We start from the raw sequence: 15,887 nt of genomic DNA, 5'->3' as shown, positions 1-15,887 counted from the left end.
TGCTGCCTTAACAAGAGGCCTTTCTTATGTGCTTAGCAAAACAGGAAACAGGGCAGGCAATTTATCTGCAGTGCAAGCGTGTCCACAAGAGGGATGTTGCAGTGCCTTGCTAATTTTTCTCAGGGTATAAGGAATGATGTGGAAGAGAGGCTGCTTCCCAAAACCAGCAGGTATTCTAGTAAAGCCAAGTGCAGAGCTGTATATCTGTGTTTATTCCTTGATGAAGAATTACATCATGGAAATAGTAATGGTTTATATCCAAGATAGGTAGCAGCAGACAGGTTCATTGACAGGACAGAATGGGGGCAGTAGAAAAAGTAGTGGACCTTGTCCTAGTTCTACAGTTAAAGGGAATTATATATGGGATTTTAATAGCTGAAATATGATGTTAATTTCTGAATGTTCTCAAGGGATAATTGGGAAAATAATGTTATTAATTAAGATTGTCTGGAAAAATTGTCTAATGATTTAGCCAAGTGTGTGGCATTTCCTTGCCAAAAGAAGGGCAAATGTCTGACTGCAACCCCTGGCCTCCTCTGACATGGCAAAGACTCAGCAAAGTGAGTAGATAAAGGATTCACAGGCTTCTGCTTTGAAATCTAACTGGGTAACAAAACTGAAAAGTCCCTTCTCCCTGCTGATTCTCCAAAGATTATGCCCACTGTCCCTCATGCTCTTTATGTTGCTCTCTGGAGGGACAGGTTATTTAATGCTTTACATACCTTTGTGAGTAATTGTGGACTGAGCACCACCTAGGAAATGAAAGGCATCACTTTCTGGTCATAAAGCAGCTATTGGACTTACTTAACAGCTGCTTTAATTATTCTATTAATTATAGACTCTGTGTGTTAGGACTCAAAGATCCAAAGGGAAGGTTGACCTCTGCAGATTGTATTTATATTTCACTTGGGCAGCCACTAATCAGAGAAGACAGACTGGAACACTTAAAAACATTGACAGCCATTCTGATGCTTGGGTTTTAATTAAAAAACCATAGCTTTCTACCTTGAAAAGAACACAGCTGACTGACTGACTGTCATCAGAAATATAAATAATTAAAAATATAAATCTATAATGGGAAACCTGTCAAATTTTAACTACTGTGCTGTAAAAGTCAGTTAGCATTATCATACAACATCACTGTAACATGGGGCAGAACTCACAGGAATGTTTTTGCCTGTGGCAACAGAGAAGAGATCCTTTCCTAAAGGGGGCAAATTGAGGCTTGTCTAGCTTAAGGAATTTGGAGTGCTGCAGTCCCATCATCAATAAAGTTGCAAATCCTTAATGTCTCTGCTTCGGATGACCAGCACAAGCTTTGTCTTAAGCTGCTGCAGTGTATTTAGGCCCCAAGCCAATACTCCATGGGCTGCCTTGGCCAGCCCTCACTGTTGTACCAATGACTCCCATTGGCTGCTCTGTGTGAAAGCAGGGAAAGATGAGAGACAAGCGTGAAAGGGCCCAACAGACTGCTAAAAGCTGCTCTGCTGGGAACACAGCCTAATGCATGTGTGGGAGCTGGTGCGCTCTTTGCCCATGATCTATAATGGATTTCAATAGAAGAATCAGTACAATAAGGTTAGCTGATCAGTCCCCTGTCATATTCTGTGATTAACTACAACTAATTACCTTGTGTGATACTTCTTTTTTTAAATAACTCTTTGAAAGTATAACACTGTAAGAGTAGTGTCCACTGAAAAAGTGGCTTTCCACACCCACTAAAATATTTTCATTTTCCTTTTTAACTAAAATTAAAATCATAAAATAAGAGTCAAATGTGCTTCTCTTTTGTATGAAGCCAGAGCAAAAAGACTTTCGACAGGGAAAATAACCTTAGTAGGGTGTCATACAAAGACCTTTGAAAGGTTTGGTTGCCTTTAGTTGCCATTTGGGCTACACACTTGTAGCCTCTGTAGTTCCCAGCAAGGTGCTGTGAATGGTTTGACATTTAGAGGAATATTCGAGACACACATACGTTCTCTGTGCTCACCAGCAGCTTTTCCTGCCCCTCCCAGAAACTGGGAGAGGTGCTGTTGGGGAGCTGGGGCTGATTACAGGCAGCTCAAACTAATGGCATATCTGAGACCTGTGCCAGCATCCCACTGCACCTCAGCCCTGTGCCAGTGCCCCACCACATCTTCTAGGTAATGCTGGAAGCAAACTCAAAGACAAAATTTAGAAATCTGGTTATGCAGGGACCAGCAAACTGGGGCAGCACAACGGCATGAACTCACCACACGGCGAAGATGTGGCCAATTGCCCCTGGCAGCAAGTAAGGCCTGTGTATCTGTGCCTCAGTTTCCTCACCTTTTGTGGGTTTCTGATTAGAAGTATCTGCAAGTGTTTCACAATATTTAGTATTCAATGAATTTGGCTACATAAGTGAAGTATAGACATTCAAATAGGGCCCTCTAATTAGAAGAGGAGAAAACAAAAAGTTCCATATCCTCCCTGACACTTTAATTTTGCCTGCAAATCTCTTTGCATTTACTTTCAGGAGGAAAAAAGTCCCCAACACTTCATTAGAGCCTTGGTTCAGGACACAGAAACCCTAAGAGGCCTGATGTAGTCAGACTAAGTTATTATTACTTATTGTTGTGTCTGACTTTAATGTTGTCATTATATTTTCAATACTCTTTTTCTCCTTGTGTTATACATTAGGCACATTATGTCTTAATTCAGTGCTCAGCTGCCAGAATATTTGAAATACAATCTCCTCTTCTCATTTTGCTACATTCTCTTGTGTATTGAACATTTATATAATTGTAATTTTTTTACATAATAACTAGAAATATTTCTTATTGTGTCAGGAAACATACCCTGTAAAATAAAGGGAACACAATCAGAATTTCCAAGGTGTATCACCTTTTAGAGAAAAGGCAATGTGATGTGTCACCTGGTGACAAACTTCAGGCATTAATATCAGACCTGTGATTAGATTCTCCACTCCTTCTAGCTTTACTAAGTTTGACCTAATTGCAATATAATTAATGTGAGTCAAATTTGTCCTCAGCCTGTTTAAAATTTCAAGACCAAATCTTCTAATCATCTCTGGTTTTCTCATGGTAAAATGGCTGACATTTTTCATCTTTTTCCCTGATAGGGTGCTGAGAAAATTTTACTAATGAATGAATCTGGGGAACTGCAGGATCTCTTAACCAAAATTGAGGTAATTGTATTTCTGCAAATAAATATAGGGAATATACATTTACTACTTGTAATCGAGTATATTTTCTTCTTTACCATTTTCTTTTCTTCTGCTATAAACTGATGATCCCAAATGCTTTTTTTGTTTTATTCTTTTTTGCACTCTGTTTTGGGGAGGGAGCCCTATATTGTTATTACCTAGACTAATTTATGTCGTAATCTTCCGAGAAAAAGTACATATATAAGACAAAAAATGTCATACAACAGGAAACTGATAACTGCTCACTGAATACAACCAATGCTTCACTGCCTTTTGATGTTTTTTTGGAGTGTTTGGTAGGTTTGTTTTATAATTTCTATTTTTCTTTTGTTTTTTTTTCTCTCAAAAATGGGTTTGCTACAATTGCAAGGGGCAGTCAGGTTTCTTCATTACTGGAGATGCAGAAAGTGGTTGCATAAACTGCCATCTGCTCAAGGAGGAAATGGCCATTGTTCAAGAAACTGAGCTAAGCAATTTTGCTTTGTTTTCTCAACTTTTGTTAGTTCCCTTAACTACATCCAGGGGTATCTATATATTTACAAGCTTAACAAGCAAAAATGAATGTAAAGAATATAAATATTATTCTCTTAAAATTTTTAGATTATTTCAAATAATGTTCAATGAAGTAAACAATCATCAAAAATTATGAAGGATGGGAGCACACTTGAGATAAAAAGAATGTTAATTTTACATTAAATATTTGTAAAGGTTGTCCCTGGGTGAGCTAATAGTAATAGGATCTGTTTGCCTTGTGAAGAAGAACAGCAAGTATATGAGCTACAGAACAAAAAGAAAAAAATGCCTGTTTTGCATGTTCATCTGAGTTTTCAATAGATTAATACTGTTATTAATGGGTTTGCAGAAATTTTTCATTTTTCTTGATGGTGCTCCAGGTACTACATTTTCTGTGGGTATTTTAGTATACTCTGGTAATAATTAGTCTCTAATTTTAAGTGGTACATAATTCCTCAGACAAACACTAGCAGGAATTGTATGGATTTTTGTTCTTTTTTGTGAATAAACCTGTAAAGTCTTTACTCAACAGTGCAATGCTAAAACATGTGGTAAATTCCCGAAATGGCACACCTTTCCTTTCTCTGGTTTGAACTTCAAGGCAATCATTAAATAAATTAGCCACATTTTCAGCAAGTGAAACTTAAAAGTGTCTTTGAAATGTATTCTGTTCTCCACTGTCTTTAATCCAATAAAAAATAGAGTAAATTTATGGTTTTACTTGGGAATCGGGACAACTGAGAGGCCTCAAGCCTTGCTTGAAGCAATTTTCTCCGGATATAAATGTTGAACACTGATGATCTTTCTTCTTTACACTTAAAGCTTCAGCATTCTACACCCATAAATTTTAATACACCATTTATTTCCTTGAGTACTGTTTGTCAGAAGCTATGAATTGCTTTTTGATATCATCAGCTTTATCTGTAATAGGTATAATATGTTCAGCATGAGCATGCAAATACTGAAAGTCATAATATCTTAACATACGGCATAGAAAACACAACATCATCATAAAGTGCCTGGAGTTTGGATTCAATCATTGCAATATCTCCTAGATTTAATCTAACCTAAACAACATCCAAGTAATGCATACAAGCTATCCTTTAGCTTGCTATTTTGGCAAGTATAAATGCAGGCTACTGAGGTGTAAAATGACCAATGAACCTGCAGTGAGCCTCTCTGACATTGCATGTGGATCTGACCAAAGGAAATACAGACTTACTGGTCTTCTGCAGGGGTTTTCCATGGGATGGGGTGGTGGATCTTGCCCGAAATGGGAACCAGAATGTGTATTTTTAGCTGTCCTGGAGCCCTCATTGTCCTAGACCTTATGGTGGTTGATGAGGTAACATTTTTGTCTTTCTTACATTCTTTGAGCAGAGAGTCCAGCTTCCTCAAGAGTGCCCCTCCTGCGGGGGCTTTGGTTTCCTGCCGTGCTCAGCGTGCCATGGGAGCAAGATGTCTGTGTTCCGCAACTGCTTTACGGACTCGTTCAAAGCCCTCAAGTGTACTGCTTGCAATGAGAATGGGCTACAGCGCTGCAGGAGCTGTGCAGGCTAAAAAGGGCATCTCCACTTGTTCAAACTAGTTTTATGGTACTGCACCAGTTTGTAATATGACTTTTTTTAAATTAATCAGTTTATCCAAAACAGTCAATAAAAATCCATTTGTTGTATACTTCTGGTTTGAGCATTTGAGCTTTTTAATCTTTGATTGTCGACGATATAATGAACTCTAAAATACATCTTTCTAGTTTCCTTATAGAGAGATTTGTAGTCTGGAAAACTTATCACATTATGTGAGTGCTTCCTTTTTCTGTATGGGATCATCAGCAATTGTATGTGTCTTTGAACAAAGCACTCAAAATTACAGCAAAATGAAGCTTAAACTTCAGGTTATTGAGTAGTGCTGCTTTCAAAATCAGTGAGAATAAAGATTTTGTGATATGGAGTAGCCCAAGACTCTTCCACACAGCACTTCCCTGAAAAGTCACCTGGGCTGAATTCTGTCCTGAATTCTATGTGGCAACAGAAGAACAGAAATATTTCTTGCAAGTCCCATGAATCAGCTTTCTCTTTAGTACTGCTTTCTGTTTGTTACAAAATTAATGTTGTTAGACAAAGTTCATAGACATTTAACATAGTAGATGTTCATAACCATGACAGTATCTCAGAGCTTTATGATTCTATATATGACAATAGATCTTATAATGATTCAGTGAGAATGCCTGACAACTTTGTAAATTGCATATAAAGAAATTGAGGATGAGATTTCAGCTTTTTCAGCTTAGCAACTGTTGTGGTTTTATGACTAGCCTGGCATGAGTGTTTCAGGACATCTGTTCTCCAGGGAGGCCCAGGTCTATGCCCAGACAACAAAGGTATATACAATACCTTTGCCATTTTTGGTGGATTTCCCCAACACAAGCACAAGAGTATTAGCCAGTGATTAGTCTCAATGAACTGTGGGCTCTCCATACTGAATATATTCCAGTTTGGAAGTGCATTACCAATCATGCACTTCCAAAGAATATTTTTTAACAGGATAACTTTAGCGGGCCATCACCAACTGCTCATTTTGACATTGCACGTTTGCATCATGTTCCTGCTGTCAGTCTGTACTGGCACAAGAAGTAGAAAGGTAGTAGAAAGCACCTTGCTGAGATTGGTGTTGGCTAGAAAACACTTCCCTGGTAGCCATTTCACCCTGACCAAACTGTGTTAGCAAGTGTTAAGCCACCTTGCTTTATGCTTCTTGCCTTATTCTTTGTAAAGCTATGCTGGCTGTAGTTTAGGGAAGTGCGGTTGGCTTTACTAGATGTTGCTTACTCTGGTTGGGTACCCCATTTCCCTTCCCTCTTTCCCATATAACCTTCCTTAATGTCTCTGTGATGAAAAACTCAAGTATTCTTTCAGTGTTTTGGTAACAGCATAGCTGTGGTGTAAACCAGGATAGCCACAGCTGCACAAAACATGGCTTGCAAAAAAAGCTGTGTCTGAAAACACTTGTTTTTCTGATGCCTTATTTTCCTCACCTGAATCATCAGACAATCATCTTTCCTCCACCTCCCTTCCACTTGCTATGTCTAGAGGTGGTGGCTGGTGCTGAATAGTTGGACAAGCTGAGCTTACTTGTATTTTTGAACATTTGAATCTAAGGGACTTACACAAATTCTATTACATATTGAATGTGCAGGCTTGAAAGTGCTTGTATGATCCTACTGCTCCTACAGCTTGTACCTTAAGGCTCAGAGGAAGCATCTGGATCTTTGGCATTACATGAGAGAGACTAAATTTTATGCAGAAGCCATTCATAATGCTTAGCAGCACCTCAGCTATAAAACTCTGACTTGCAGATGTGCTTACTTTTTTACTGCATGGGTAAGAAGAAAAGAAAGAAAATACATTACCCTTCTTTATTTAATAGTCGTGTGCCTTCTATTTCTGGCTAGTATTGCAGTCCAGACTGGTATGATACAGAACGAAAGGCAGCATAAAGCAGAATACTGATGATCAGAATGTCATCATTTCTGATGCATTAAAACAATTTTTTTTAGTTGTTAACTTGCTGTGGATCTAGAGAGTGAGATCATTCACTGTAGTGAATACTGAACTCAAGATGGCATAATCAAATTCATCCTTGAGGGAAATTACTAGTGAAGAAAATGCCAGTGCATTTGTGATACTGTAATTCCACAGTCTGCACCCCTGAGAAGACATACTGCTTGATGAGATGGTCCATATCACTATTCACCCACTGAAGCCACATATGACCAAATTACTATGACTGGTCAAAGTATGTTAAACATTTTCAGTTTCACTGAAAATGAAGTTTCTTCATTGACCTGGAAGAAGGGTTCGAAGTTGGTTTTCTTCCCATTCAGGCAATCAGAAAATGACTTCTCTTCAGAGTGGGACAAATGCACTAAATCCCATTTCTTTCCTCATTTATCTCCAGGGGCTGTGAAAGAAACCTAGAGAGAGACTGTCCTAGCCAAAGCTCTAACCCTTCAGAGGCACTTAATGTCAATGAGAAAAGATAAGGCAAAACCTCCTTAGTTTTCTTTTTTAGAAGGAGAATGGTGAAAGCAAAAGGTCAAGTTTTGCAGAACTTTTTTTCCCCAAGGATTTTTATGGGAGACACAGGACGCCTAACACTGACAAATACAGCATTCTTCAGGCACTGCATATTTGTCAGTGTACTAGAAAAATATCTTTTCTCCTCTCACATCAACTGAATTACTAGCTTTTTCTCTCCAGCTATATTTTTCTTCTAACAGCCTACATGAAAAACAAAAACTTTTTTTTTTTTTTAAAGGGTCATTTTTACTGTATTGTTTACAGTCTTTCCTAGGGTTTTGGGTCTGAGTGCTCAGCTCTCCACAGCCATCCTAGAAACACTGAGTGTGGAAGAATGACAACATTACTAAGGCAAGCCCAGGAGCCAGTTGAGGGATATGATGATTTCTATTACAACAGATGTAACAGGCAGCTAACAATATAGCTTTTAAGTCAGTCTGAAATAAAATGAGGTATGCAGCTCTGTTCTGATTTACACCCGCAGTGCCTCTTTACTTCCAAGGAGTTAGCAGCCATCTCCTCTGGTATAACAAACAAGACTCATCCAACTGCATCTTTGTATGGGAAATTTTCTATTTCTAAATGCATCAAGCTCTGCTTCTCTTGTTTCTGGCCCTCATGACAAGGTCGAAGTAAGGGTCCAAGTAAATGTCTCTGCCTGACAGCTCAGCATATTGACATATATGAGAGCAATTATCAGAGAGGAAGGTAATCCTTAGGCTGTTTGCTTTGCAAAAGTCTTTCTGAGCTTAAGAAAGAGAATGGTTTGGAGTTCTCAGTCCAATAGCTTTCAGCACTCTTTCCAGTGGACTATGTGAGCATAAGATTTCTCTTTAACTCCGTAGAGAATTTTGCTGCCATGAGAGCAGAGGGTAAGAAAATTTCTTACTCTAAATAGTGAGGATGACATAACGCAGGGTGTTTGTTCTCACATTTTTTTTTCTTTGTAATGGGTTATTTAAGAGTAATGTGCTTCTCACTTGCACTAAAAGACTAGGGATTATGAATTTTATTTAATATTGCACTATTTAATAAACATATTTGGGTTTGTTCTGTTGGGGAGTAGTTTGCACTTTTAACACAACAATGGGCATTAATTTTCTGTGGGAAAAAAATCTGGGCATTTTCAATAGGAAATAGTGCATCTGGGAGTTGATTTCCATTCAAACTTTATTTTCTTGGTGTATTCTTTCTAAAGATACCTCAAACAGATAGACTATCTTATGTGTCTACAGCCTACTGTAATAAAATATTTTATATTAATTTGGAATGGTGAGAGTTTATGCAGACAGTGCTGCAAAAACAATCTTGGCCTTTTACTTAAAGCGAAAAACTACATCAGACATACATCTTACCAACCTCCATACTTAATTCTGAAGTTTTCTGACCTCAGCCATGGTCCTGTCAAATCAATGAGAACCATTCTACTGATTTAAGTTCCTGGTCAACTGGGTCTAACCTATCTTCCCTTTACAGGTGAAGTGATGTGAAACATAGAATTATGTAAGTAATGCTTTATTGTGTATAGTATAAATTCCTCTCCTAAAGTAAGAATATGGTGTCTTGAAGTCCTCCAAAATGTTCACTCACTCTGTGATTCATTTCTCTTATACCTGTGAACACATAACAGTGAACGAAAAGAATCTGATAGATCTTGAAATAAGAGAAGTTAATTCAGCTGTAAGTAAACATGCATTGTAAGAAAACTTGCTACTTTTGACTCTCGTGTACTGTGAAAAATGTAACAAGAAATTCATGAGTATTTTGGGGCTTTATTAATGAAAATAAGGAATGAATTCTACTGAGATGAATTTCAAAATTTTGTGAGTGAATACATAATGGAAGACACTTCAGCTACTTTTCCTAGCTATTGCCATTGTATAATTGCATTAAAATGAATTTCATTCTCTTAGCTTGAGATACATTATTTGACCACAAAAGCATTCAACAGGAAACATTTATGGCCTAAATAATTTAGTAGGGAGAAGAATTAAGATTGCTTAGCTTTAAATAATTTAGAGATGATAGTAAAGGACATTGTAATCCAACAATAACTTGAAAAGTAAAAATTATTAGAACTTAATCTTTATGTTTAATCCAATTTTTCTTTCTTCTAGCATTAATTTGCTTAGGGATAGTGAATAAGAAAATAATTGCTTTAGAAGGAAATGACTGTGAAAAAGCACTTGCAGTTTAAGCTTCTTCTAGCTTATCAGCTCTACTTTGAAAAATTGATTTCAAATGAGTAAAAAGATTTATGAAAACCAGTAAGTTTTCCACTCAAGAAAAACCACACTGCAACAAGACATATACTGCCCGTTTTTCTTTGAGGTCTCATATTTTTGCCACTGATGGAAAAATCATCTTAATGAAAACAAAGGTTTATTTAAAAGACTCTATGCCATCCCAATAATAAAAAATTAATTTCAACAAAAATCATTATCTTTTAGTGGATTGAAATTTGGAAGTTTTTATAAAAGAAATATGCTGCAGGTTAGATGCTACCCTTTGGCAGCTGACAGTTATATTTTGATCTGGAGAAAAAGCTTGTTGTGACAACACAAGCAATAGTTTTATGACCAGTCAGAAGAGTTGACTATAAGCTGCTATTTTTATTATTGATCATGATCTGTTTAAAGTAGGCAAATAATGATCAATAAAAATTCATCAAACGTCATCATTGAAATGTGATCATTCATCAACTCACTACTTAGAAGTGGCTATTTTACTCTATAAATATTTAATCTGGTGGATGAATTCTTGTCTGTCAGATAAGGGAAAAATTCCCTCTGATTTCAAGTCAGGTAAATTATAAATGAGTGAAGGTGACAAATATACAGAATACCATCTAAATGTGGATCCTTTCTGAGCTAACTCAGAGTACCAACATTATATTATTTATTTGGAACTCTGCCCCTGATTTGAGCCAACATCCGAGACTTTGAAGAACATCTAGACCCTGTCTTGCCCTCAAAATTCATTTGCACATTAATTTTCCCCATCATATGTCATGTGGGAATAGCACACAGTAGGACAGAGATCTTGCACTCCAGCAGAAATCCTCCAAACCTGTGGGATGATATATTTAATCCTTATGCCTCAATAGAGCTGCACAGGCAATGAATGCTTTATACTGCCTCAGGGATCTAACCAGACAGACGGAACAAAAGATCAATACTTCAGCCTGCAAAATTAAGGGACTCAGTAAAAACTTGTCCTTTTTTCTGTTAAGTATAAGCAGAAGAATAATAAACAGTCATCATCATTACTCTTATATGTGAGATATTGCAATCATTCCTTTTAACATTATAAGAAAATCATGCTGCCTCTCATTATAGCTTGATGGTAATAGCTGATGCTGATAAGTTATCCTTTCCAACATAGTCACAGAGTAAAATTTAATAGAACACTATCAAGCATCAGAACTGTACTTTTAAACATAAGTAGAATATTATTATCATTATTAGTCCCTCCATCATTCAGGCTCTCTCTCAGGAAAAGCCAAAATAACCAAAGCAGGATTAGCAGACAAACCTATCAGAGAGTTTAGTCTGTAATCCTCTTCCTCAGTGTTTTAGAGAGATCCCTTAATGCATCTTCTATGGGATGCAGAGTTTCCCAACACGGCTTCTTGGTATTTGATGTTGTACTCTTGTGATATCCCCAACAGGGCACACAGTGCTCCGAGACAGGTGGTGCTGTGCTGCCTTTTTCCGCATCCCGTGTTCTTTTACTGGTTTGGAACATAATGATCCTAAATTTGTCAGTCTTTTCTCATCTTCTTAACTAAATGTACACATCCTGTATCAAAGTAAAGTTAACAATTAAACCCTCTCCTCTCTTTATAGCCACCAAATCTCATCTTCTAAGACATTCTTCATGAACAATATGGTTTGAAAAACCCTGGAATATTTTTCCGCATTTATTCTCCACTCCTTTGTCAGTTCTATGACGGCAATAAGTCTTTCCTATTGCAGCCTCTACCTCTTGCAGAGCACCTAATGTTCAGTAATGCCAAATTTGTCATGCCACATTTTATGCTTGCTTTCAGCCAACTTGGTATATCTACTAACAGCATGATTTATAGACTCAGGGCCTATTCACAAATCCTATTGTCCTCTCTTGGACATTTTCTACCTTCTGTCTCTGCTGTACTATGAATTAGGGTCCACAACACCTTGCTATAACATAACTTGGTTTTAGAATTTGATCCCAGATTATTAGTTGCATCCTCTTTCCTTCATACTGTTTATCTGCTCTGCTTAGTAGAGGTAGTTTTTCCCACCCTTCTCTCCTAAATCCTCAACTGGTGTCACCTTTGTCCTTCAGATCTCCTGACAACCACCTCAGGGGTGGCTACTAACCTACTGTAAGCAGCTGTCTTTATCCAATACACCTACAGAGAAACAGCATAAAGCCAAAGCAGACAGTATCTTTTCAGCTTAACTTCAGAGTGAGCTTTGTTCTTTTCAAGTTATACTAAATCCCCAAAGCACTTTTTTTCCTTACATGGCATTTCATATTGATAATGACAGTAAAAATTACAAACTGATAAAGGACTATTTGGCTGTGAATCTGTAAGTATTTCATAAACAGAGAAGACCAGCACAACAATACTGAATGGTAAATCGGATTTAATACCCCTGTTTTAACATCCCAGCTTGTCTCAGAGGCACAGAATCTAAATCTCCAGACAAAAAAAAAAATGTATTGATGCCCAGATTCGAGTAGATGTTATCAACCAGAAATTGGAATACACTAAGTCTTCTACCCCTAAAAAAATTTCTTTGAGGTATTTATCTTTTTTAAGTATAAAGTTTTACCAAAAGCTTTATACCTGAGAAACTAAGTCTCTAACTTTCCTTCTTTCCTTCCTCCATTGATGTTATTAGATTCCTAGAAATAATTAAATATTAAACATCGATATAACATCTGCTTTAACTTTTAAAATCTCGTTGTGTGTAAGAATCAAATGGGTTGCAAAGTACATAAAAAATTTATCTTTCTGTTGCAAATTTGTTCCTAACATGAAGCAGCAGATTCTCCGTGTCATCACTGCTCATTAGGGATAGATGTCAATAGTGACATGCTAGTAGCAAGTTTGGTAACTTTTTAAATCTTTATCAGTATTTCATTTTATGGCATTAAATACCTATTAAGATCATCATCAGCCATTATATTTTGAGTGTTTTTATGTGATAGCACAAAAGGGTCAGACTATGTTGTCTTGGTTTGAAAGGCAGCTGTCTGCTAAGGAAGGCAGGAGCCTCCCTTGGAATGACAGATGCGACCCCCCTTCCCTCCAAGTTATTATAATTTTGAAATCAAGGGGGCTTTTAGGCAAAGATGTGGGAAATAGGAATAACTTATAATTTACTATTATATATCTATAATGTGTATAACCAGTCAAACAAACAGCAATAACTCTGGCAGTACCAGCAAACAATCACAAACCCAGTGCCAGCCTTCTCGGCTGTCGGGCCCTTTCCCCTCGGGTGCAGTTCCGCTCGCAGCCGGCAGGGGCGCTGGCGGCTCCCGGTGAGCAGGGCAGGTGCGATGGTTCCCCCGCGGCTGCAGGGGGCGCTCCGGAGCGAGCTCGGGGAGCACGCGGCACTGGCGGCCTGGGATCCCGGGAAGGGATGGGACAAAGGCTTCACAAACCCCTGGGCAGCCGATCCCGGTGTCCGGCCGGACCCTCGGGAACAGCAGGCTGGAACAGCAGGGACGAGCACAAATCCCAGATGGCAGACGAGATGTACCCAAAGAGGGAACCCCCCGGGAGGTCTGGGCAGGCAGGGTGAGCACGGCTACAACGTAGCGAAGGCTCGAAGCAACAGCAGGGGCAGGGCAGCCACAGCCCGGCTCCCAGCGGGGCAGGGAAGGCGGGCTGGGGATCCTGGGTTTTCTCCAGCCGAAGGTAAAGGCAGCCCAAGAAAGCAGCCTCTCTCTCTGTCCAAATGCCAATCGACGCGCACCCGGGTGAAACAAAAGAGTAGCCAGATGCACCCCACCCTTAGTGGGTAGCTCTTTGTTTTTCTTAAATACCCAGCCATTTGTCCCCCTAGCAACACATACGGGGAAAATTCCTTTAACAGAAAAAAAAACAAAACAGGAGAGCTCCTGAAACCCCAACATGTGTCTACAGAAGCAAGGATTTACATTTCATAATAACAGAGGTTGTCACAATTTTTTGGAAAATTTTTCTACTTTGAGCATTGTGCTAGTGATAAATTTTTTCTCCTGTAAGTTGCAATTGAAACTGACTGCCAATATTTTGTCATTTCACACAGAAAGGTGAGAATTTTTCAGTGCTTTTTCTATTGACCAAATACTAGAAAATGTGTGTTATCCATGAAGGACAACTATTACCTTGATTTCAAGAGAAAGAACTTAATGATGACACATACATTTTCTGGATACTTTATCTAGTTGAAATAAAAATATCTACCACTCTTCAGGGTTGAAATAGTTTATGAATTTTGCTATTAAATGCAATCAACCAAATAAAGATTTATTAACTACAGTTCAGCTTCCTACTCTCATGCACTTTTGTTCTAGAACTTGTTATATGTGCAATCTGCTCATAATGTTTGCTTTCATTTGAAGGAAAATCATGAAAAAAAGGAAGCATTATATTTACCACAAGTGACATCAGCTAGGGCCTAAGCACTCACATAGCTAAAACCAAAACTTAGAACAGTAAAGCGCCATTTTTACTCCTTTGTTTCTGAAGAGAATAACTTGATCATTTGTGTCACTGTACTCAGCAATTTGTTTTGCTACTCTCACGATGCCATGTTCCATTCTCATTTTTATTGCAAAATTCTCAGAAGTGGGCCCAAAGCTGTGCTTGGAAGAACCTTTTCCTGGCACAATACTTAGAGGAGTTGCTCTAGACTCTACTGGAGCAGACTAGTTCACATTCTCCATTAGTACTTTTAGTCCTGTGTGAGACTTGTGGAAAGACTGCAGCACTTCAGCAGAGGTTTTGGATATCATGTCATGCCCTACATATAACCATGCCTTCTGCAGCCTACTGTGAGTGAATTTTGGATGCTGTAGCACATATTGGCAGGTCTCCTAATATGCCTCCAGGAACTGGCCAAAATCTGTGCCATAGCTTGGAACACATGATAGATCTTAGGTAAGGTTTCTGTTTCACAAAATAAACTTAACTATCTGTCATGTTACTCAACACAAATGTGATTACCCTGATTTTTTGTTACAGTTTAGAAGTACCTCCTTCTAGCGTTTTACTTTATGTCACCTATTTTAAGCTTAGAAATTCCTACTAGTAAGTGTGTATAGACCTACAGCTCATACAAGAACTTCATAAGAAACAAATAAGAAACAAACACTTCTGTTCACACCTGAAAATAAAAAGAAAATAAAATGCAATCTGAAGTATTCTGTTTAGAACGGGAGCTTGTGTATCTTCAGTTCCCTTTTCTCAGTAACCCCTTCATTTCCGAAAGAAATGTGCAGAGAAACATTTTTATCTATAAAAAATATACAATGAATCAGTAGCAGTGTTTATACTTATTAATTAAAAGATGCCCAGTAATTACTGTGTATGCTGCAAGAACAGTCAGAGTGATTTATCCTGGACCATATGCATTCATGGACACTGTAGGACAATCCTTCTCGCAAGATCCCATATTCGGCCACTTACTTCTAGTGCTCTCCAATAACATTCCACCAAGTAAAAGTTTAAATGCCAGTTCTTACAGATGAAAGAGATTATACCAATTCAGCTCTTAAACTAGTGAAATTCAACCAGCTAATTAAAATTTTTAAAAAAGTGCTTGCCCTAAACAAACATAAGCAGTGTGTTCAGTTATTTTTTTATATAACTTTAAAATAACCACAAATAAAACCCCCTCCAAAAATGCATAAGTTCACATCAGTCATTTAATAGTAGTAAAATCATGCCATTTCAAACATTTTCCATATATTTATCTGGTAGTTTTCCAGCCTTTCAGTCACTGCACAAAGGAGAGACTCTTCACAACTTTTCTCTTGCCCATGAGTATCTCATCTCAATGATAAATGGAATGCTTTCTCTTCCAGTATGTTCTCAGTGGCACAGCCTAACAGGGTCTTACACA

At 38.0% G+C, this 15,887-nt stretch overlaps 1 protein-coding gene across 1 annotated transcript in view; it reads left to right on the top strand.

Moving 5' to 3' along the window:
• Positions 1-5,260, top strand: part of GRXCR1 (glutaredoxin and cysteine rich domain containing 1) — a gene marked incomplete at both ends in the record, with an annotated part of 37,226 nt that extends 31,966 nt beyond the window's left edge. Inside the window, 2 exons of the mRNA XM_082282522.1 lie at positions 3,104-3,169; positions 5,081-5,260. Of these exons, the coding sequence (XP_082138648.1) occupies positions 3,104-3,169; positions 5,081-5,260 (246 nt within the window). The remainder of the gene's footprint in view (positions 1-3,103; positions 3,170-5,080) is intronic.
• Between the last annotated feature and the right edge of the window lie 10,627 nt (positions 5,261-15,887).

Source organism: Coloeus monedula (assembly GCF_965178545.1).
Source record: "Coloeus monedula genome assembly, chromosome: 5".
Classification (NCBI taxonomy): domain Eukaryota; kingdom Metazoa; phylum Chordata; class Aves; order Passeriformes; family Corvidae; genus Coloeus; species Coloeus monedula.
The sequence above is the reverse complement of the archived record's forward strand: the minus strand, read 5'-3'. Positions and strand labels throughout refer to the sequence as shown.